Below are 25,235 nucleotides of genomic sequence, written 5' to 3' on the forward strand. Positions count from 1 at the left end.
ACCTCCACTCTAAATATACCAAATGACTTGACCCCCACAGCCATCTGTGGCAATGAATTCCACAGATTCAGCATCCTCTGGCTGAAGAAGTTCATCTTTATCTCTGTTTTAAAGGGATGTCTGTGTATTCTGAGGCTGTCCTCTGCTCCTAAATTCCCCCACTTAAGGAAACATCCTCTCCATGTCTGCTGTATCTTCTAGGCCTTTAAGTGTTAGATAGCTTTCAATGAGATCCCCCTTCATTATTCTAAACTACAGCAAGTGCAGACTCAGAACTATCAAATGCTCTTCATACATTAACCATTTCATTCCTGGGATAATTCTTGTGAACTTCCTCTGGACTTATTTCAATGCCTGTGTATCCTTTCTTAGATAAGGGGCCAAAAATTCTCAATATTCCAATTGTGGTCTGCCTTTATAAAGCCTCAGCATTGCCTCCTTTCTTTTATATTCTAATCATCCTGAAATGAATGTTAACATTGAAATCGCTTTCCTTACCACCAACCCAACCTGCAAGTTAACCTTTAGGATATCCTACACATGGATTTCCAAGTCCCTTTCCAGCTCTGATTTCTGAATTTGCTTTCTGTTTTGAAAGCAGAGTCTGTTTAGGAAAAAATATTCCATGTCATTATTCCTTGTACCAAATCAGCACTGCTACAAGAGCAGTTTCAGAGAGATTCTAGTGGTATGACACTGATTACAGCCTTTAGAAAGTACATTTCCTGTCTGTATTGATTTAGCACCAGAATCTGTACAAATAGAACTCCTTAATGTTCAGACAATCAGAGCATTGAATAATAACTTTAGTGAAAGTGATTTGATGGTATACTTTAAGCAAACCCAAGTAACAATTTTTCATGTTTGCAAGGAATTTTCAGCAGCACAAGCATTTGTGAACGGTTGTCAAATCAAGGTCAGGTCCAGGACTGTTTAATGTACTTCTGCCTGTTGGAACATACACACTGTTGCCTCCAGTATGACTCCAGACCGCTATGCTTTGTAACTCCAAAACACAAAAACTAGTTAAAAGGAAAACAAGGAGCCAGGAGATAAATGTGTTGTTTATTTTTGTTTTAAGCAAGGCACACACATATCAAGTAGCATCATGTTGTATGCAATTCACGTAATTTTACATACCATATAATCCATAATGAATTATTTAAACAATAAAGAATGCTTAATCAAACAGTATTTTTTATAATACTGAAATATTAGATACACAGCACAGACATTGTCTGTATAGTCAGTGAGAAAAAAGCAAGTAATCACATTTCTTGCTCCGTTAGACACAGGAGAGCAAGTATGTGCTTGTTAATGGCCTTTGGTTTTTTTTTAAAAAAAAGTTTGGGGATCCCTGCTTTGCAAGTAACTGAAATTCCCTTTTCCTTGAGAACTCTGGCATCTGGGAGAAATTTGGTAACTTTTAGCCCAGTGCTGTTAGTTGCACAGAAATACCAGAAAAAGCCAATAGTCTTTACCTGCAAAATCAGGGTCCGTGATGTCTGGTAATAAATTAGATGGAATTCGCTGGCCACAAGTGTAATACCAGATAATTGGAAAGTGGCAAATGTTATTCCTTTGTTCAAGAGAATTATATAGAGCATTGAGTTTTCCTTCAGTGGTGGGCAAATTTTTGAAGAAAGTTAGAGGATTTACAAGCATTTGGAGAAGCATAGTTTGTGAGGGGTAGGCCATGCCTCAGGAGCCTGATGAATTCTTTGAGGATGTGACAAAGCACATTGATGATGGTTGAGCAGTGGGTGTGGCGATTGATGAGGTTCTCTATGTTTGGCTCTTTTAGAAAGTCAAGGTGCATGAGATCTAGGGAAAATTGGCTGTGTGGATTCAGAATTGGCTTGTCCATTGAAGGCCTCTGGTTGTAGATGGAGCATATTCTATCTGAAGTTTGGTGACCAGTGGTGTTCCATTTGCAATGTTCTGTTCTGTGACCCCTGCTCTAATTTTTATAAATGACTTGGATGAGGAAGTGGAAGGGTTAGTAAGTTTCAGGTGATATGAAGGTTGGTGTAGTTTTGGATCATGTAGAAAGTTGTCGGGGCAACAGGACATTGACTGGGTACAGAACTGGGCTGAAAAGTGGCAGATGGAGTTCAGTCCAGAGAAGTGTGAAGAAGTTCACTTTGGAAGTTAGAATTTGGGAGGTCTCAAGATGGCACTTATGGAGTGAGACTGTTTTAGGCTTCACTTCAATCCTTTTACTTTTTTCTACATACAAGATGTAGAAAGATAGGACATATCGGCTGTTCAAATCTCCAGCGGATGCTCAAAGATTCCTTGAAGAATAATATTTTTTTTACTACAAGTTGACTAATGTAATTTTACTATTTGTATTAAACTTTCTTTTCTTCATGCTAATAATTAGCCTATAGATTTGGATCTTTTATAATTTGATTTTTGTGTGATGGCTAACAGTGTATTTCTTACACACGGTAAAGGTCCTTTTTTTTGGTTTATCCTGAGTTCGTTTTTTTTAAATTATTATTTTGTTAGTTTTGAAAGTAACTCATTAGGTTCTTCCTTTAAATTCATATACATTTTTAAAATATTTTTAATGCTTAAATATTAAGGTTTTTTTTAATAAACTTTTCTAAGATGTCGTTTCTTTTCCCCAAAAGACCTTAGTGCTTGGATACATCACATCAGTTCGGATGTGGCTGAATAAGTTTAACGACTTTCTTTTAAAATACTAATACAATATTATCCATTTATGGGTTTTTTATATATATATATATATATATATATAATTTTATAGTTTAATCTTTGTTATATTAACCCCTTCTTAAAATATGGGTGGTTTGTATTTTTTTTTAACTTTTTTGTTTGAGTTGCCGTCTTGAGACATGGGGGTAAAATTAGTTTTACCTGCTTGCCTCTTTTTGGCTTTTTTCCTGGGGTTTTGAGGGTGGAGGGAGGGGGACTTTTCTTTTTGCTTGCTTCACGCTTAGTTTTACTTCATGGGCTGACTTGAAACTACAAAAATGGTTGCAGTGTCATGACTTCTGGTTCCTCCTTGAACTTACTTCCCTCTTCTGGATTCATGAGGTTATCTTTTGTTTAATCTTATATGTTAATTGTAATAAATATTGGCAATATGGATAAGATTATTAATTTTGTTTCTTGGAATACTAATGGTTTAAATCATCTGATCAAATGGAAAAAAGTATTCAAAGTATTCCACAGAATGAATGCTAATATTATCTTTGTACAAGAGACTCATGTAAGGAAGGTGGATAGTCAACGTTTTTTTAGGTTTTGGAAAGAACAACAGTATCACTCGAATGCCCAAGCCAAAGTAAGAGGCGTTTCCATTTTTATAGATTCTTCAAACTCTTTTATACACTATGAAACAATTTCGGACCCACAAAGTAGATTTTTGCTTATTACTGGTTCACTTTTTAATCAAAAAGTTGTTTTAGTTAATGTTTATGCTCCGAATACTGACTGTCCTGAATTTTTTAAGTGTTTATTTACATCCTTTCCTAATTTGAATCAGTACATGCTGATAATGGGTGGGGATTTTAATTGTTGCTTAAACCCTTCGATAGATAGATCTAAGCCCACCCAAGCTCTTCTGAATAAATTGGCCTCTCTTATTAATTCCTTTATGGTTGATTCTGGACTCTCTGAAATTTGGCGTTTTTTACATCCCAATGACAAAGAATTTTCATACTTTTCCCATATTTATCATAATTATTCAAGAATTGACTATTTCTTTATTGATCATCATTTACTTACAGTTGTTATTGATTGTAAGTATGATTCTATTATCATTTCTGATCATGCACCTTTGAAGCTATCTATTAAGACAATGGATTCATCTTCTAATGCTAAATCTTGGAGATTCAACTCTATTTTATTGCAGGACCCAGACTTAATTTTATTAACAACAAATTGTTTTTCTCAACAAATTTTACAGAAGAGATCTCTAGTGGAACATTATGGGACACTTTTAAAGAATAAATGCTTTATTCGTAGACAGATTATTTCATACTCTGTTGTTAGGAAACGAACTAATTCGGAAATATTAACATTGGTTGATAAAATTAAAGCAATTGATAAGATTTATTCAGTGACCCCTAGCAAAGAACTTTACAAAGAAAGAGTTGAACTTCAAATGGAGCATAGTCTGTTATTATCCTCTTCAATTAAAAATAAGTTAATTAAATCTAGAACCCAGTTTTATGTACATGGAGATAAATCTGGCAAATTATTGGCTAATCAATTGAAAACTGCTTTGGTTAAACGACAAATTACTAAGATTCGTAAACGAGATGGCGCTTTGACGATTGATCATAAGAGATAAATAAAGCCTTTCAACATTTTTATAATTCATTATATCAGAATTTGTTGAGGATTCTTCTATAATGGATGAATTTTTAAGAAAATTGAATATCCCAAAATTAACTACAGAAGATAGTGTACTTTTAGACTCACCTATTATGGAAACCAAAATAAAAAAGGCTATTTTTTTCAATGAATTCAGGTAAAGCCCCTGGTCCAGATAGTTATACTGCAGAATTTTTTAAATCCTTTTCCTCTATACTCTCTCTTTGGCTTTGTAAAATTTGTAAAGATGTGTTAACTGTAGGTAAATTGCCATAATCTTTTTATGATGCCTCTATTTCTCTAATTCTTAAAAAAGGTAAAGACCCCACTGAATGTGCATCCTATCGGCCTATATCTTTGCTGAATATGGACTTTAAGATTTTTAGTAAAATTTTGGCCGCTAGATTAGAAAATATATTACCTCGAATTACCTGTGAAGATCAGACTGGATTTATTAAAAATCGTTACTCATCTTTTAACATCAGAAAGTTGATTAATATTATTTATACTCCTTCATCCAAAATACCAGAATGTGTCATTTCTTTAGATGCTGAAAAATCATTTGATAGAGTTGAATGGCCATATTTATTTAATACGTTGCACCATTTTAATTTTAGTTCAAAATTTATATCATGGATTAAGTTAATATATTATAAACCTTTGGCTTCGGTTTTCACCAATAATCAAAGATCTCCTTTTTTTCAGTTATTCCGTGGTACGAGGCAAGGCTGTCCTTTAAGTACTATTTGACATTGTTTTGGAACCTTTAGCTATCGCCATTCATGAATCACCTAATATTATGGGTATTACCCGTGGGGAAGGGACGTACGTTATCATTATATGCTGATGATTTGCTACTATACATATCTGACCCTGACAGATCTATTCCTGCTATTTCGTCCTTGCTAGCTCAGTTTAGTAGCTTATCTAGTTACAAACTGAATTTTAATCAGTGAATTATTTCTATTAAATATGCAAGTTCCAATTTATAAACACTTACCATTTAAAGTTGTCACAGATCATTTTACTTATTTGGGTATTAAAATTACCAAGAAACATAAGGATTTATTTAAAGTTAATTTTTTACCTTTAATTGACCAAATTAAGCAACTTGTTACCAGGTGGTCCCCATTATCTTTGTCATTGGTTGGTCGAATTAATGCTATTAAAGTGATAGTTTTATCCAAAATTTGATATTTATTCCAAGCACTACCAATTTTTATTCCTAAATCTTTTTTTGATATTATTGATTCTAAAATATCTTCGTATCTGTGGCAGAATAAGAATCCTAGAATAAGCAAAACATATTTACAGAAGCCTAAGAAGGAGGGTGGTTTGCCAAGCCTGAGATTTTACTATTGGGCAGTCAATTTTCGATATTTAATATTTTGGACACAAGAATCGATTATAGCATCTTGCCCACAATGGGTAAATTTGGAATGTAAATCTGTACAAGACTTTTCATTGTTTTCAATTTTAGGATCTTTACTTCCTTTTTCTTTATCTAAATTGAATAAACAAATAACTAATCGCATAGTTAAATATATGTTGTGAATATGGTTTCAATTTCGTAAATTTTTTGGCTTGAATAAGTTTATCTTATCAAGCCCTATTATATCTAACTTTTTTTTCGACCCTCTTTTATGGAAAACAAAAGGTATAACGTGTTTTTGTGATCTATTTTTAGACAATAGTTTTATGTCCTTTGAACAGCTCTCTTCAAACAAAAATAAATATAATTTACCTAAAACTCATTTTTTTTTAGATATTTGCAAGTTGGAAATTTCTTGAATAATATGTTACAGTTTTTTCCAAAATCATGTCCAATGGACATTATGGAAATTTTTTTAGCTCTGAATCCTTGCCAGAAGGGTTTAGTAGCCACCATTTATAATATGATCATGAAAATACAGCCAGAAGTATCAGAAAAAAATTAAGAAGGAATGGGAAAAAGAACTTCATTGTCTTACACCCACTGAGCAGTGGGAAAAAATTTTACAATTAGTCAATTCCTCTTCTATTTGTGCTAAACATGTCCTAATACAATTTAAGGTTGTACATAGGGCTCACATGTCATATGTCCAAGGAAACTTGCTCGATTTTACTCTCATGTTAATCCAACCTGTGACAGATGTCATTCTGAAGTAGCTTCATTGACCCACATGTTTTGGTCCTGGCCTTGTTTACAAAATTATTGGAAAGATATTTTCGGTATTACTTCAATAGTTCTGAATATCAAATTGCAACCACATCCTATTACTGCAATTTTCGGTTTACCAATGGTGGATAATATTTGTTTATCCCCCTCAGCTCGACGGATGATTGCATTTGTTACATTAATGGCTAGAAGATCTATCCTATTGAACTGGAAAGAAATTAATCCTCCAACTATATTTCAGTGGTTTACTCAAACTATCTCTTGTTTGAGCTTAGAAAAAATTAGAAGTGTTGTCTTTGATTCTTCAGTTAAATTTGAAGAAACTTGGAGACCATTTATCCAACGTTTTCGTATTAGTTAAACTGACTTTTCCTAAACCCTGCTTCTATTATCCTTAATTATTTGGATGGAGGTGCAGAGTTATTGACTCCACTGTGTACATTTGACATAATGCAAATGGCCCATGTTGGTTATGTTTTTTTCCCTTTTTTGGGGATTTTTTCCCTTTTATTTTACTCCCTTTTTTTGTAATTATGAGTTTGGGAGGTTATATATGGATTATCATCTATATGAATGTATACTTAACCTATTAATTATGTACTTTCAAACTCTCTGTATTCATGTTTCATTTGTTTGTTTAAAATTAATAAAAAGTTTTAAAAAGAAAAAGGAAGTTAGAATTTGAAGGCTGAACACAGGATTAATGGCAGGATTCCGAGCAGAGTGGAGGAACTGAGAGATATCTCTAATCTCTCTTTCTGGATTAGAGAGTTTGTTTTATCAGGATATGTTGAACGATTTGAGTTTTTCTCTTTCAAGTGAAGGAGGATGAGAGTTGACTTGATAGAGGTGTAGAAGATAATAAGAGACTTAGATAGAGTGGAAAACAGACATTTTCTCAGAGCGGAAATGGGTACATGAGTGGGCAGATTTTAATATGATTAGAGGAAAGTATGGGGGTATATCAGAGATAGTTTTTTTTTGCAGAGTGGTGGGTATGTGGAATGCCCTTTCATGGGTGGGGGTGGAGGCAGATACATTAGGGATGGTTAATAAACTCTCAGAAACATGGATGATAGAAAAATGGAGGGCCAAGTAGGAGGGAATGGTTAGATTGATCTTGGGAGTAGGTTATAAGGTTGGCACGATATTGTGAGCTGTGTTGTAATCTATGTTCTGTGCTCCAGAAACGTGTATTTCGGAAGTTAGATTAGTTTACAGAGTGAACAGCAGCTTGTGTTGAACAGAGAGACCTTGAGGTACAAGTGTCAATTTCTGTGAAAAAGACCACACATGTAAATAGTGTGGTGAGGAAGAAACATGGCAGGCTTGCCTTCATCAACTGAGACACTAAGAGTAAGTGTTGTTAGAGATGTTCAAAATGTTGGTTAGGCTGCATTTGGAATATGAGGTCTATTTCAGGTTACTATGCTGCAGGAAAGAAATGATTAAGCCAGGGTGCAGAAAATAATGATAAGGATGTTGCCTGGGTTGGAAAGCTTCATTATATGGAAAGATAAGAAAAGCTGTGCCTGTTTTCCCTAGATTGAAGGAGGCGGGGAAGTGACATAACAAGGGTATGTAGAATAATGAGAAGCATTGATCGGGTAGATGGGGATTGTTTGTTTCCCATGGTAGGGGTGCCTAAAGCTAGAGGGACAAGGTTTAAAGGAGATCTGGAGAGTATATATTTTGCACACAGAATTGTTAGCTGAAGTGAGCTGCCAGAGGAGGTGTGGAGTCAGTAACTGTAACACTTAAGAGGCATCTGAACAGGTACTTGAATGAGCAGGGGGGCATAGACATTGCATTTGCTTTCCTTACTACCGACTCAACTTGCAAGATTACCTTTAGGGAATCCTGCACGGGAACTTGCAAGTTCCTCTGCATCTCTGATTTCTGAATTTGCTGCCTGTTTAAAAAATGATGGCTGGTTCTTCACTTGCAAAGATGAGGAGGGAAGAAGAATCCTCAGGAGCAACAGCATGATTGCTAGTGACTGTAGAGGCCAATTCTGGAGCTATAGACCCAGGGGCAGTAGAGAGAGACACAAGAACAGCTGGGATATGGGCGCTTGGGTAGTAGGATCCTTCCTGCATCTTCACTTCAGCAGTCGCTCTTCTGGATTCCGCAAAGTTCTTGGCTGCTCTGTGGATCAGTGTTCTCCAGTGGTCTCTGTCACAAGCTAGCTGCTGCCACTCGTTGACCTCGATATTTGCATGAGAGAGCTGCTGCTTAGGTTGGACTTTGTACTTCTTGAGTGGGGCACCTTGATCTCTCTTGCCATGAGAGAGTTTTCAGTACAGTACTGCTTTCATTTAGAAAATACTCTGCTTTATTCCTGGAATATAACTAGAATATTCCTAATATAACTGGAATTCTGGTGGCATTTTTATCATCATTAATAATAAGAAAAAAAACTCTTCTATACAGTACTCCCAAGTGTAGTCTAACTAGGTTTTTATAGAGCTGCTACATTACCTCACAGTTCTTGAAGTCAATCTCCTGACTAATGAATTTTATTTCTGATAGTGGGAATCAGCTGTGGATAATAAATGGATATATTCCATAAATTACAAGCAATTACACTCAATACTTAACAGGTTATATAGAATGTTAGGCCATCTCAGTCGGAATGTTATGCAAAATTTTAATTATTTCATTGGGCAATGGATAACGCTGCTCTCTACATAGATTCTGAAACATAGCACTAGCTTATAATGGTAGAATTACAGGTGTGTCCTGACCAATGTCCTCCACAGCTGTAACCCTATGTCCCAGCATTTGAAATAATTCAGATGTTGAGTTGTGTAGGTTTTGTTGTACCTTTCATTTTGCAAGTTTGGGTGGCATGATATTAGATTCTTTGAGTAATGCAGTCTAATTCTGGCTCTACTGATTAAGAACGGCATTTAAGAACTTAAATATTACAGGGAAGGTTTATTAGAATGGCACTTCTATGAAGTGACTAGACTGGAGAGCTAGGATTTGTTTAGAGCGGAGCAGGTTGAGAGGAGATTTGATGGTGTTCAGATCGTGAAGGGCCTGGTGAAGGTAAATGGGAAAACTTTTTCTTCTGGTGGAACCAGAGGATTAGACTTAAGGTGGTGGTTTAGAAAAATTATTTGCATGCAGTGGATACTAATATTGTGAAATTCACTACTGGAAAGGATGCTAGGAGGTGATGAAGGTTTCAATAAAGAACTTGAAGGAAAAATGCTTGAAGAGGTGTCAGAAGTAGAAATGGAAGTGGTGACTAACAGGATTGCTGTGGCAAAGGCTAAAGAAGTTGAATTTATTTTTAAAAGTTAACTTTGAATGTAATGACCATGAGCGGCAAAAGATGTATTGTTTCTTCCTTTTTATATAGCTATATTATGAATACAGTTTATTTTTGAGAAAGAAAAGATACTGTTTTTGTCATCCCATGAATGTCAATTGCTGAGAATAATCAGTTGCTCTGCTGTCACCCAGTGGTACTACTTTGTTACTGCTCACACATCCTGGTTCCGTTTTAACTGTCGATTTGATAAAATGGGACGTTAACATTTTTTGGCCGTGACAGTATTTCAAGCTTACTGACAAAAGGAGAGGATGCCTCTGACATGGAATTTCTCCAGGGTTCCATGGCAGGCCCTTTCAAGGATTAGGATAAATGTAAAGATCATAACTAAGAAATTTGAATACATTAAAATTGACCTTGTAGATTGTAAAGGCATCAACTAATGGAAGGTATCACTGAGGAAGTGACTGCAGAAGTGGTGAACAAAATTCTGTCCACAGATAAGTGAGAAAATGCTCTGGGGAGTTGGGAGGAGTAAGTAAGACAAATGAATAAATGATTTTAAACTCCAAGGAGAGAAGTCTGTGGAATTTGAGGCTGTTTATAGTTACTGCACTTTTAAAGGGTCCCAAATGGTCTCTTTCTGCCAAGACTATTTAGATTCCACGTGTAATGGCAAACGAGCTTCTGTATGTTTGTTGACAGCGCCCAGTTTTCCTCTTGATCTCTATTCATCCGTAAAGATTACATAGCAACATAGAAACCCTACAGCACAATACAGGCCCTTTGGGCCACAAAGTTGTGCCAAACACGTCCCTACCTTTGAAATTACTAGGCTTACCCATAGCCCTCTATTTTGCTAAGCTCCATGTACTTATCCAAAAGTCGCTTAAAAGACCCTATTGTATCGGCCTCCACCACTGTTGCCGGCAGCCCATTCCACGCACTCCCCACTCTGAGTTTAAAAAAAACTTATCCCTGATATCTCCTCTATACCTACTCCCCAGCACCTTAAACCTGTGTCCTCTTGTGGCAACCATTTCAGCCCTGGGAAAAAGCCTCTGACTATCCGCATGATCAATGCCTCTCACAATCTTATTCACCTCTATCAGGTCACCTCTCATCCTCCGTCACTCCAAGGAGAAAAGGCTGAGTTTACTCAACATATTCTCATAAGGCATGCTCCTGAATCCAGGCAACATCCTTGTAAATCTCCTCTGCACCCTTTCTGTGGTTTCCATTAATGTGTGAGATGGGAATTAAAGGAAAATCCTGAACACAGGCAAGATCAAAGAATTGGGTTGGGGAGTCAAACTACCTTGAGTTTTTAAAATTATATGGTGCATTGGCAATGCCATTTCATTGCATAATCCCAATGCCTCAAATATGTGCTTTTGGCCATTTTTACCTTTTAATTGTTGCATTCTTTTTTTGGTAATTGTAAAAAGCAAAATATTACAATGTAAAATAATCTAAATACTGGAACATTGGAAATAGAACAATAAGTTCTCTATATTATATTGCCACATCTATGAAGAAAGCTAATGTTTCAAGTAAATGATTTTAAGCTGTTCTCATTAGTAGGTCATCAGTTGGAAATGTGAACTTTCTCTATAAAGGCATGCGAGTTGCTTCGTGGTAATTTGGTCTATGTGATTTCTTCACAGCGCCAGTGATTACCAATGGGGTTCAATTTCAGCTGCTGTCTGTAAGGAGTCTATATGATCTCCCTGTGACTACATTGGTTTCCTGCACATGCTCTGTTTTCTTCCCACATTTCAAGCACCTTCTCCTCTCCTCACATTTTTATTCAGGCATTTTCCCTCTTCTTTTCCAGTTGTGAAGCAGGGTCTTGGTCCAAAATGTCAACTATTTGTTCTTTTCCCTGGAATCTGCCGGACCTGCTGCACCCCTTAAGAATTTTGTGTATGTTATGTTGAATTTCCACCATCTACAGAATCTCTTTTGTTTATGACCTCTGGGTTAAGGCTGATACCGTGGGCTGCTCCTTCGCACAATCCTCGGACTGTGTTGGTCTTTGATGCAAAAACAACGTAATTCTTTTTTTTTCTTTTTCCATCTTTTTTTTATCATTATTAATAACAATAAAATTGGTACATAGATAATGGGATTACAAACGTACATATTTCAACTAACTATAAAAGATTACAAGAACAATGATTACAGTATAAATGAGTATTCCCACCGTAAATGATACAATATACAAATAGACAAGGCAAACCTAGGTGTATCATAATATAGAATAAAAAGAAAAAGGAAAAAAGAAAAAAATCATTATGCAAAATCTAATCTAAAAATCTAATTAATAGAAGAAAAAAAACAAAAAAGAAAAAATAAAAAAGAGAGGAAAAAAAAGGGCTGTTTATAATATCTCACAAAAATACAAAATCATCAGTGTCGTCAACTCCGATCCTCTTGACATCTATGAAATCAAAACTGGAAAATCAAATAGGCCTGGAACAGGGTCCTATTACATCATATGAAAATATTGAATAAATGGTCTCCATATCTTTTCAAATTTAGTAGAAGTGTCAAATACACCACTTCTAATTTTTTCTAAACTTAAACATAACATAGTTTGAGAAAACCAATGAAATACAGTAGGAGGATTAATTTCCTTCCAATTCAACAAAATAGATCTTCTAGCCATTAGTGTAAGAAATGCAATCATTCGATGAGCGGAAGAAGATAATTGAAGTGAGTCCATCATTGGTAAACCAAAAATTGCGGTAATAGGATGGGTGTAATTCATTGTATGTTTTGATGTGATTGTGACAAATAAATCTAATATATAAAAGAGACCTGATTTGCTGAGTAATTCATTCATATTTTGTTAGTTTTAGTTCATCTTAACCATTATGTTTTACTGTGTGTGCCGGTTCTGATGGAAGACCAAGCAACTCAAATCAACAGCATAACTTGGCTGTGTCTGTACCTTCAAGCACATCAGCTTGGGGTTGGTCTGACTTGCAATTCCTGCAAAGAAAGTTTGGAGCAGTTAACAATAATAACAGCAACTAAATGTTCTGGAAAAACTTCAGTGACAATAAAGGAGGGAAAATAGTTGAAATGCTTTCAGTTTCTGAGCCAAAAAAAAAAATCAGTTATACTATCATACTGTTCTCTGCTCAGGGATTCATACTGTCCTGCCTGAAGAACAATAAAGTTGATTTCTAGTTTGGGAGTTTGAGGTTATGAGGAAGGATGAGAGTCATTCATTTTTTTTCAGCTTTGAAAGGCATCTATAAAGTTATCTTGGAGACATTTGCATGTTCAACTATGAAAAAGCACTGGAAGGTTTTACAATCAACAGTTTTATAATATCAAATGCAAATGTATTTAATTTTGGATCAAATCCCATATTTAGATTAAATAATTTTGGATTTAAGTCCTACTTTCCCAGATAGTGGAGAAAGTGAAAACTTTAGGATCATGAATTGTTCAATGAGGGGACTTTGTATCTGTATGAGAAGGCCAGATGGCTGCTGCTATTTTCTTGGGAGATTTCGTTAACTTCAGTTGACTGGCATCAGCAATGCATGTCTAGAGAAGTGGGGAGTCTCCCTGTGTGATAGCAGTGTTAAAACTATGGTTACCTTTCTAGTATTAATGTGTTTTTTTTATATATGAATCAAAGCTGAATAATTTGAGTAGGTCAGTTCTTTTGCACTTGATTCAGTTACCTACAGTGTGGTATCCCTGCCTTAACCGGAATTTGTTTTTTATCCAAGTTTGTATGTATTTGATATCAATTAACTTAGGCTGGATCTTTCTGCTTTTTTGCATTTACAAACGTATTGCTGTCTTGCTGTGAGATACGTGTTTCTAGTAAACAATGGCTCTAAATCCTGATAGTTGAGCAGAAAACACTTGATTGAAACAACATATAGTGGCATGCAAAAGTTTGGGCACCCCGGTCAAAATTTCTGTTACTGTGAATAGCTGAGCGAGTAAAAGATGACCTGATTTCCAAAAGGTGTAAAGTTAAAGATGATACATTTCTTTAATATTTTAAGCAAGTTTACTTTTTTATTTCCATCTTATACAGTTTCAAAACAACAAAAAAGGAAAAGGGCTTGATGCAAAAGTTTGGGGGATTTTCGCCCATTCTTCCTTGCTTTTAGTTCTGTGAGATTCTTGGGCTGTCTTGCATACACTGCTCTTTTGAGATCTATCCAGATTTTCAATGATATTTAGGTCGGGGGACTGTGAGGGCCATGGCAAAACCTTCAGCTTGGTGCCTCTTGAGGTGTGTTTAGGATCATTATCCTGTTGTAGAAACCATCCTCTTTTCATTGTCAGCTTTTTTACAGACTGTGTGATGTTTGCTTCCAGAATTTGCTAGTATTTAATTGAATTCATTCTTCCCTCTACCAGTGAAATGTTTCCCGTGCCACTGGCTTCAACATAAGCCCAAAGCATGATCAATCCACCCCTATGCTTAACAGTTGGAGAGGTGTTCTTTTCATGAAATTCTGCACCCTTTTTTCTCCAAACATACCTTTGCTCATTGCGGCCAAAAAGTTCTATTTTAACTTCATCCGTCCACAGGACTTGTTTCCAAAATGCATCAGGCTTGTTCTAATTTTCAGGGTGCTAAGCAGCTGCTTAGAGGAGCCCATACCTACTGATTGTTGGGACAAGGTTTGAGGAGTCGGGTATTTATAAAGCTTTGAAATTTGCATCTCCTGACCTTTCCTAATGATGACTGAACAAGCCATAGCCCTAACAAACTAATTAAGGTCTGAGACCTTGGTAAAAGTTATCTGAGAGCTCAAATCTCTTGGGGTGCCCAAACTTCTGCATAGTGCTCCTTTCCTTTTTATTACTCTAAAATTGTACAAAACAAAAATAATATAATCTTGCTTAAAATGTTAAGAAGAATGTTTCATCTTCAACTTCATGACTTTTGGAGACCAGTTCATATTCTACTCACTTAGCCATTCACAGTAACAGAAATTTTGACCAGGGGTGCCCAAACTTTTGCATGCCACTGTAAATCAGACTATCTTTTGGGTTTGTTTTAATCATAATGATGACATACGTACAGGACCACCCCAGCATGAGAGCACCTAACTGTGTACAGCCCGTGTATACGAGTGAATGGTCGGGAGACTGGCTGGATGGATTTGTCAGCTGCTAGCATCCTCTACTATGAAGGAACCTAACCCTGTTATAATCTGGGGTTGATTTGTACTTTGACCAGTCGTTTCATGATTTTTGCCTCACTTCCAACTAAATCAATTTATTATCTACATTTTGTGTGGTGCTGTCTTCAAGAGGCCTGGATTAATAATACAGAAAAGATCAGATTTCAGACTGACAGTGGGACATCTCTGTTCTGATGTGTTGGTCCATTGACTCCTCCTGTGCTAAGATGAGGCCACCCTTAGTGGAAGTACAACGGCTTGCATTCCGCCTGGGTAGCCTCCAACCTGATGGCATGGATATCGATTTCTCCTTCTGGTAAACAAATCCCCATTCCCAATCTGATCTTTCACCTCTTTTCACCTGCCTATTACTTCCCTCTGGGTCCCTCTTTCCTCCTCTTTCTCATTTGGTCCATTTTCCTCTCCTCTCAGATTCCTTCTCCAACCCTTGTCCTTTCCCACCCACCTGGCTTCACTTATCATCTTCCATCTAGCCTCCTTCCCCTCCCTCCTACCTTTTTATTCTGACATCTTTCCTTTTTCCTTCTCAGTCCTGAAGAAGGGTTTTGTCCCAAAGTGTCAACTGTTCAGTCATTTACATAGTTGCTGCCTGACCTGCTGCGTTCCCCCAGCCTTTTGTGTGTGTTGCAATTGGAATTTAAATTGGATTGTTTTGTAAATTTGGAAATAAAGGTCTTCCTCTAACAGACCAACTAATTCACCTTAACGCTTAGCAAGGCAGGTGCATGGAGAGAAGGGCCACGCTCTCTTGTCACTGCCGCCATCAGGAAGGAGGTACATAAGCCTTGGGTCCCACACCAGGTTCAGGGACAATTATTTACTACAACTTTCAGACTCCTGAACCAGTGTGGGGAACTTTACTAAACTCAACTCTGAATGGATACCAGAAGAATGGACTTACATTGAAGAACTCTACAACTCATGTTCTTGGTGTTATTTGTCTATCTATTTTTATTTGCACAGTTGGTCTTTTGCACTTTGGTTGTTTGTCAGTCTCTGTGTGTAGTTTTTCCTTAATTCTATTGTATTTCACTGCTCTGTGAATGCCTGCAAGAAAATGGGCTCAAGGTAATATATGGTGACATGCTGTATATGTACAGTACTTTGATAATAAATTTACTTTGAACTTTAGGGAAGGAAGCTGTAGCTATCTTTTCTGATGTCTGTCTCCTTTACTCACATGCACCTTTACTTTTTTTTAAAGATTTTTGCACAGTGGGGGGAACTAAGGGTTATGGGGAAAAGGCAAGTAGGTGGAGATGAGTCCGTGGCCAGATCAGTTATAATCTTATTGAATGATGGAGCAGGCTCAACAGGCCAGAAGGCCTACTCCTCCTTCTATTTCTCAGTTCTTATAACTGGGCTCTGAGCTATAGGCCAGTGGGTTATACTAAAATTATATCAAAAAGATATTTCAGATGGTCCTTTAGCATATTCTCTTGGTCAGTTGTGGACAGAGAATAAAGACACTGACATCGCAAGAGAAAAATAAAATAAACATTCTGATAGTTACTGTATTTGCCAAACATTGGTGAGAGTTGTCCTCTCTTTATGATGAGTTAGCTATTCAAATTTAATATTTGCAAATGGTTTAATTTCCACTCTAATGAAACACTTCTGTGGAAAACTTTAGAACTGATTCAAGGCAAGTGAAGAATAATAATCTCGCCACTCTGCATACAAGTTATGTTCTGCTCTGTGATGTTTTTCAGTTCTTTCTGCCACATTCTTACTAGGCTTTTCTCTGCACCCTCACTGTTCCAACTATGTTGACACCATGGCCAGGAAAACTCATCCAACACTCCGACTTCTCAGCGTACCTTCTGGTTTTAACAGTACACCGGGTCCCCTCGTCAGAGAGTGCTACAGTGAGCCAACAGCAATGTGGCGATACAATTCAGCTGAATAAATCATGCTATCATTCTATGAAGGCAGATTTGTTAATGAATGTTATTTTATAATTCTTTTTCCCCCAAGGGACCAGGATTTAGAAATTTATCGGTCTATGCCTACATAATTTTACAGCCTGAGACTCAAGCTAAATAAAGCCAAACATTTTTCTTGATTGCGGTTTTTTCCCCTCTGAAGGGTGGGGGTAGGGGAATGAACTCTCCCACTGATGTTCAGGGTATGGAAAAGTGTACCTTTGTATTTTGTTTTCTTGAAAGAATTTGAATGCTGTGTTCAAATTTTTTTGCTACTACAACAAAACTAGATTTAAGTTAAAGCTTTAAGTAGCATATGTTTAACCTGGTGAGGTTTTCTTTTGCTGTCTTAAATTCTGATTATGCAAGGGCCTCTGAGGCAACATTAGAAAGATAAAGGTTGTTACTTGGATAATTGACACAGAATTTGATGTTTTTGCTGCAGTGTTTATGTTAATTAGGACTTGTAGCTGTTTAAAGGAACATTGTTATATTAGACAGAAAGCAAAGCTCCAATTCTTCCAAAATAGTACATAATGTACATAATGTAAATTAGTTATTTAATGTTGTGATATTGAATGAACCATGTGATTGTAGATATCAGAATGACACAAATCTCGAGCGGTTTCTCAGAAATCAATATATGTAGAGGTTTTTTCCTGTTGACACTTCAAATGGCCACTATTGTGGGATGGCTATCTAGGTGCACACGCTCTCCAAGTTTTGTTTGGTAAAACAATTCTGTCTGATAATATGTTTATGGAAAAGTTGTCTTCTGCTTGGATCTGATATCATTTCACAGATTCAAAAGCATCTGCAGCCTGTTAGAGTTGGCATTATGGGCCAGGGTTAACTGCACTAAGGGATGCTCTTTGTCAGCTGGCCCAACTGATCCAGTATCCCCTTCACCATCAGGTCCAGTTACGTGAAGATGCTGGGCATCTGGTTTGGAGGGGCCGACGTGGCTGGAGCGGTATGGGAAGGTAAAACAGAAATTGGGAATGTGCTCCCTGTTGGTAACCGAGAAGAGCCTGATCATCAGGTGAGAAGTGCTCAGGGCTACTTGGTGCAGATGTGACCAGACCCCTACTCTTCCAGCTTGGGAGTCATCCGAGATGGCTTCAGATTCATTTGGGGATCCAAGGTGGAGAAGGTCAGATGAGTCACAATGCACAAGTCCCTGATCAATGGAGGTTGTGTGTGGGCATCACATACCACTATGTGCCGAGGTTCTACCTGTCTCCGGTATTGCGAAAAACAGGTCTGGCCCTGTTGCTGAGCAGTGTCCCGAACAGATTGACGTTGCTGCACTATCTCCTGGATCAATACCTTTAACCAGGAGGTCAGCACAGAACATCTTGCAGGCATTGTAGGTAAAGGACTTGATGGACACAGTGGATTATTTCCTGAGCAGACTGTCCAGAATGCCTCACCAACAGGTGCTCAAATGTCGCTTGGCTAGTGATGAGAGAGGCCCTCCCAGTTGCATCCTTCCTGTATGCCCAGGGCATCACTTACACAGCGTGTAGCCTTTAGGATGACTATAGTGGAGAAGAGACAGTAGTTCACCTCTTTACAAACTGGGTTTGTGAAGAGGGTCTGGAGAAAGGTTTAAGGGCCTGTGTCGTGGTTCATCCTGAGCAAGTGCGTGACAGAGGACTCTCTGGTCTATGGACTGGAGACGAATATCAAGTCCTGCTGGCTGATTATACACTCGGTCTGCCCAAAAGTGGTTGCCCTGCCCGCACATTGAGATGTCCGTGGAGGAATACTGTCAACTGAGAACGTACTGAGGGTCACACTGAGCTTGCTGCAGCCACAGCAAGGGCTTGGTGGGGAAGGATCACATTGTAGGGTTCTTCTGCTATTGGAGAAGGATGAGTTGCATTGCAGCAGAGAGCCCTCAATTATTGTAATAGGATACCATCCCATGGGGCCACTTGAGTGCTGTTGATTGGTTTGTAGGAATGTAATGAAAGCATTTGACTTTGAAAATGAATGAAAAGGCATGGCACGATTTATTCTTGTAATTTTTTTCCATAATGAATAAAGTTTATTATATAAAAAAAGGAATAACCAGTCAGGACCTCTTTCCCAATTGAAAAGACATATACAAAATATTTACCTGTGTTTTTCTGTGTGATTTACAGTAGGGATGTCTCATTTCTCTTCTAAAATACTGATGAGTGCTGTATTTGAAATTCATTTAATATATACGGCCCTTAGATAATGCATGTATCAGATAATGGATTTTTAATATTTCAATAATAAACTTTCATTAAAATATGTACAAGCATACAAAAGAAAACAATGCATGGCTGCCTATACGTTTGTAGTATTTCAACACATTCTGTGTACTAGGTGCCATCAACTCTCATGTGACCTACTTGGATGATACAAACTTCATGTACTAGAGAGACTTTTACATGGGCCTTTGATGTCTAGTTACAAGAGTACTGTACTGTGGTGTCTAGTTGCAAGTGGATTGTGGTTCTTACCTACAAAACCAACAGGCTTTGGATAGACTACAAGGTGTCTTGCTCTCACTGAATTGATCTTCCAGCAGCACTTGACATTTGTCTCAGTATTTGTACTTAAAAAAAGCCAGAGGTGAGAAAGCACCCATGGTGTGCAACTGCTTGGGATGAACTTGACAAAGTCCATTGCAGTGTGACACGTGTTTTATACTAGCCACAGCTTGATGCAGTCATCCAAGGGAGGCCATTGGGTTGAAAAGTTTGTTTCAAAAATGAACTAGTTTTTGAAATATGCAAGCATTTGCATTAATTCAACATCTTCCAAGTTTTCTCATATTCTCTGCACTCATGAAATGTGTGGTGAAATCAATCCACCTTTAGGTACTATAAAACTTTTGAGGACTTGATCAGGATATCAGGATACATGAATCACATACAAAATGCTGGAGGAACTCAGAAAAGAATTAATGTTTTGGGACTGAAGGCCATGAAAGAATGGGGGTTGGCTGAGTTGGAAATTTTGATAAATTGACTAATCAGAAGGTTTGTGTGCAGCCTCAACCCATCACAGGAGGAGGAGCCTCACCACAAACTGGTGCTGACAGTAAGCATTCTTTTCTATTTTTCATATAAAGCAAGCCCCACTTAAAGCAGGGCAACAAAAAATTGCCCGAGACTCTGAGCGTTCCTCTCCACGGAAATCTTTAGTAAAAGGCGAAAGATTTATTCGATCTGAAGAGAAACCAGAGTGAACTGACAATTGGCCTTTGCCATTCTCTCCCCACACACCCCCTACCCCTCTAAAGTTAATACGACCAACTACCGTTGTAACTGAAACCGTGATAGAAGAGCAACCATGATATTATATAATTTTTCCAAACACTAAAAAAGTTAATTTACAAATCTTAGCATGAAACTAATTTCAGTTTGCACAAAGCATTCTGGTATGTAAATAAGTAGGCGGGGCATCATTGGAAGCACTCACCAACCATCAGGATTTTGGAGGCAATGTTCCCTCTAATTTGTAATGAACAGTGTGTGCAAAAATCTTATGCTGTGTAGTTTTTTTTTGCCAGTGACAAAATGTACAACTTCAATAAAAACAGTATAAATAAGTCAGTTGTAAAATCTGCAGACAAATCATTGCAAGCTCCACATCGCCAATACTGTCTGCATCAGAAATTGGAAAAGGAAATGTGATGGTGTCCGATCGTGAAATCCACCTAACATGTCAAAACATGTGTTTTGTGTGCAGTTGTAATTCCTTTGTGCACTAGTAGCAAAAGATGTGTATGTGTACACACCTCAGAGGGACATTACCAGAGTGTTTACTCTCATTCGTAAGGCCAGTGATGTTGTGGGTGTGGAACTGGACTCTTTGACGGTGGTGTCTGAAAAGAGGATGCTGTCCAAGTTGCATGCCATCTTGGACAATGTCTCCCATCCACTCCATAATGTGCTGGTTAGGCACAGGAGTACATTCAGCCAGAGACTCATTCCACCGAGATATAACACTGAGCATCATAGGAAGTCATTCCTGCTGCCTGTGGCCATCAAACTTTACAACTCCTCCCTCGGAGTGTCAGACACACTGAGCCAATAGGCTGGTCCTGGACTTATTTCCACGGCATGATTAACTTACCATTATTTAATTATTTATTTATGGTTTTATATTGCTATATTTCTACACTATTCTTGGTTGGCGCGGCTGTAACAAAACCCAATTTCCCTCGAGATCAATAAAGTATGTCTGTCTGTCTGTTTACCAGCGTGACCAAGTACTGATTGAACTTCTCTTCCATTATGTTATGGAAAACACAACCAGTTACAGATGGAAAAGAAAGTTCAGATATATATTCTGAACTTCAGAAAGTTCGGAAATAAATGCAGAAAATGCTGGTAAATTCAGACCATAAAACAAGGAGCAAGTGGAGGCCATTTGGCCCCTTGTGCCTGACCACCTTCAGTAAACTCATGGCTGCTCTGACCTGACCTCAGCTCTCTTCCCTTCTGGCTCGGTATAACCCTTCATGCCCCTGGAAACAAAAAATCGACCTCCCTTACCCTGAGATGCAATGATTCTGCCTCAGCACATCTTGGGCAAAAAGTTATTATGATTGTTCCTTCAAAAGGTCTCTCTCCCCTTGTCTCATTCTTTGGGCTTTGATGTATTTCCAGTTGGGCAGAATTTTTATGTGACTGGCCTCTCTAAACAGGTTCAGCATTCAGCCTCTTGGCAGCTGAGGGTTTGGTGACCCTCCTTTTTACAGCCTTACAGTTTCAGCAGATGGTTTAAATTTCAAAGTAAAGTTATAATCAAAATACATATACGCCACCATATACTACCCCGAGATTCTATTTTTGGTGGGTGTTCACGCTAGTTACAAAGAAGTACAATAGAGTTGATGAAAACCTGCATGTAAAGACAGACAAAAATCAATATGCAAATGATGGCAGACTTCAAATACAATTTTTTTTTATTAAACAAAATATACTTTATTCAAAAATAATTATTTACAATAACCATTCAAAGACTTTCAATTCTTTACAGTTGGTACCATTACTGTCTTTACATTTTCAAAGTTCAAAAGTTTTGCCACCCACGTGGCACTTTGTTCTTTCATATTTACATTCAGGGGTTATACCCCCCAACCCCCCACCCCACAACTCCCATGGGAGAAGAACCCTAGACTGTGGTCCTTTCCCACCGGGCCCTTGCTGTGGCTGCACCGAGTTTGAGAGCGTCCCTCAGCACGGACTCCTGCAGCCGAGAGTGCCAGTCGGCAGCATTCCCCCACGGACATCTCCGTGTGCTGGTAGACCATCAAGTTTCGGGCCGACCAAAGAGCGTCTTTGACCGAGTTGATGATCTGTCAGCAGCACCGGATGTTGGTCTTGGTGTGCGTCCCCGGGAACAGCCCGTAGATCAGTGAGTCCTCTGTTACGCAGCTGCTGGGGATGAACCTCAACACTGACCCTTCCATCCTCCTCCACACCTTCTCCGCGAACCCACAGTGTGCAAAGAGGTGGGTCACCGACTCCTCAGAATAAATAATAAATAATATTGAGCACATGAGTTGGGCAGACCTTGAGAGTGAGTCTGTAGGTTGTGGAATCATTTCAGAGTTGAGGTGAGTGAAGTTATCAACATTGGTTCAGGAGCCTGATGGCTGTAGGGAAATAACTGTGCTTGAACCTGCTGGTGTGGGACTTAAGGCTCCTGTACCTTCACTGTTCTCTGAGAGAATTCACAATATTCACTGGCCCCTTAATTAAGAAATTCCTCCTCCTAAAGTGATGCAGTCTTCTGGTATACGTTAATGTTACAATTCTTAGCTGCAGATAAATCATCCTACTTTTAATCAAACCATTTCACTGATGGTATCAGGATCTCCCATCTCAATAAAGTACTTCGAGGTTTTTTACTCTTAAGCACAAAAATAACAAAAGGTGATTAAATGCAGATTCAAAGTTGCTGTTACATAGTTTAATTCAGTGTTCGAGTATAGATAAGTGGTGCATAGAACTACACATGTACTACAGGATTGCATTTTAACTGACCAGGCAACTTTGAATATTCAAATACCTTTGGGATTCCAGACACCCAAAATATTTGATCTTTGAACACTATATTGAGGTATGGCTCTCTAGATGTACAAGTACTTCAAATGTTCTTTGACAGAACAAATATATGTACAAATGGCTTCAATGATCTTTAAGTATTGATGTGTGCCATATTTGAAATAGTGACAAAGCTGGTTCTTGTTTTTTAAATTATTTGCTGCTACCTCAATAAATCCTGAAGGATGTCCAATGCTTAACAATTCTTAACAATAGTTACTTGTTTAGTTGGCAGAACATGTGAATTATTTATGCTGAATTGTTAGTGTTTTAGAGTGGAAGTTTGACATTCATTGGTCAATTAATGTTTAACTAAAATGTTTCCTTGTCAGGTGAAGACTTTGCCATTGTACAGCAGGAGATTATTATGATGAAAGACTGTAAGCACTCAAATATCGTCGCGTATTTTGGCAGTTACCGCAGGTATTTGCAGCAGTTTACATATTTCACTACTTGTTATGTAACAGCTATCTTTATTGTGCTTTCATATGAACCTGCACTTGAAGTTATTAATTACTGAATTATTGAATGAACACTTGAATTATTAATGAACCTCAGTTTCAAATTTGGGTGTCCAACAGCAAAATACTTATATATTTCAGCTTCAATATAATAAATACCCCAAGCTCCTCAGTGATAAACAGAATTGAGGAAGTAAATACAAAGCAATAAAGGTGCTGGAAGAATTTTGAGAAAGACTTAAAGCTTTGAGGAGAGAAAAGAAATTTAAGGTCAGTGTCTCAATGCAGGGAAGTGTGAGCTTGAAGGAGATTGTAGCAAAAAAAACCCACAACTTGCTGGCGGAACTGAGACAGCATCTGTGGAGGGAAATGAGCAAGTAATATTTCAAGTAAGACATCTTCACGTCCAGCTTGAATGGTCGCAGCCCAAATGCTTGCCTGTCCATTGAGTTCCTTCAACAGTTTGTTTCTTGCTCTAGAATGCAGCATCTGCAGTCTCTTGTGTCACCGAGAATCAGGTGCACTATCACTATTTATTTTGTGGCAGTAGTACAGTGCAAAATATAAAAAAACTAATTGAGTTTACAAGAAAAGGATTCTGTGGTAAAGGAGCAAAATGCAGTGGGGCCACATTGATTGTGACATGGAGGAAGAAAGGTTGAGACATAGTGCAAAATGTATAAATTCCCTATTTATATGTGCCTGCATTTAAAATATGTTCAGGTATTTTGATTGTAGTTTAGAAAGAGGAGAAAGCTTCATTGGACTTGGGAAGTAATGAGTAAAGGGATGCCACTTGTCCTGGAAAACATTTGAGTCATAGGTTAAAAAATAGTTGTGACCTGGTGGAGCACTGGCAATAGTAGAGAGGTAAGTGACAGTACTGTACTCCCTTGTAACAAGCTCTACTTAAGCAAGATTTTGATCAGTTTCCTGGCAGATTGGATAAGTAGGACTATGGAGAGGGCTTTTAAACCAAGAAGATAGGAGGGAAGAGATAAGGGTCAGTTACGAAAAACGATAATAGATTTAAAGGGAGGAGTTTCTTCAGGTAGAGAGTGAAAGCCAATCTTTTGGGTGCTTTTTGGGCAGAAATTAGGTTCTCAATTGGGGTTGGGGTTAAGAGTTACAGTGAGAAGGTGGGAAAATGGTGTTGGAAAAAAACCAGCCATGATTGAATAGAGGAGCCTAATTCACTTCTTACGTCTTTTGGTCTTATTTGCAGAATGATCAAAGCATGAAAAGATTTTGTCTGCGGCTTGAGAGGGAGAGGGAGACAGACACAGACAGCAATCAGGAAATTAAGATCTGTTTGCCAGTTTCAGTCAATAAATAGTGAACAGCAAATATTAGAAAAATACAAAATCCTTAAGGGATCGGAGTTCCACAGTTAATTATTTAAAAAAATTGATTTATCAACTATTAGATGAAGAAGTTAAGGATGATAGTTAAAAAGCTTACCACATTTCAGTTAAGAGGAGTTTTGGGAAACAAGGTTGATAACACAGAGAAGATGAAATATGGGAGTAAATTAGCACAAATTAGCAAAAGAGAAAATGTTCTTTTAAAAATGAATCATAAACGTTAATGTAGGTGTTTTGAAGACAAAGGTAGAAAGAATAATGGGAATGAAGAAGTCGCAGAGTAGTGGAAGAAATCTATCTCTGCCTTTATGGCAGTATACATGATAATTGTAACCAAATGAAAAGGAAATAAGGGTCTAACGACAGTAATTAAAAAGGAACTGTGTAGAGAAGTTGGGGCGATT

The 25,235-nt window shown here is 37.7% G+C and overlaps 1 protein-coding gene and 1 non-coding gene across 5 annotated transcripts in view; one reads left to right on the forward strand and one right to left on the reverse strand.

The window, feature by feature from the left end:
- map4k3a (mitogen-activated protein kinase kinase kinase kinase 3a) overlaps positions 1 to 25,235 on the forward strand; it is a 295,830-nt gene that overhangs the window by 102,775 nt on the left and 167,820 nt on the right. For all 4 annotated transcript variants that reach the window (XM_059986423.1, XM_059986424.1, XM_059986425.1 and 1 more), the window contains exon 3: positions 23,339 to 23,429. In XM_059986423.1, the coding sequence (XP_059842406.1) occupies positions 23,339 to 23,429 (91 nt within the window). The remainder of the gene's footprint in view (positions 1 to 23,338; positions 23,430 to 25,235) is intronic.
- Positions 20,023 to 20,137, reverse strand: LOC132403336 (U5 spliceosomal RNA). Its single transcript, XR_009515243.1, has one exon. It is a non-coding gene; the product is annotated as a U5 spliceosomal RNA (small nuclear RNA).

Source organism: Hypanus sabinus, chromosome 12, assembly GCF_030144855.1.
Source record: "Hypanus sabinus isolate sHypSab1 chromosome 12, sHypSab1.hap1, whole genome shotgun sequence".
Lineage (NCBI taxonomy): Eukaryota > Metazoa > Chordata > Chondrichthyes > Myliobatiformes > Dasyatidae > Hypanus > Hypanus sabinus.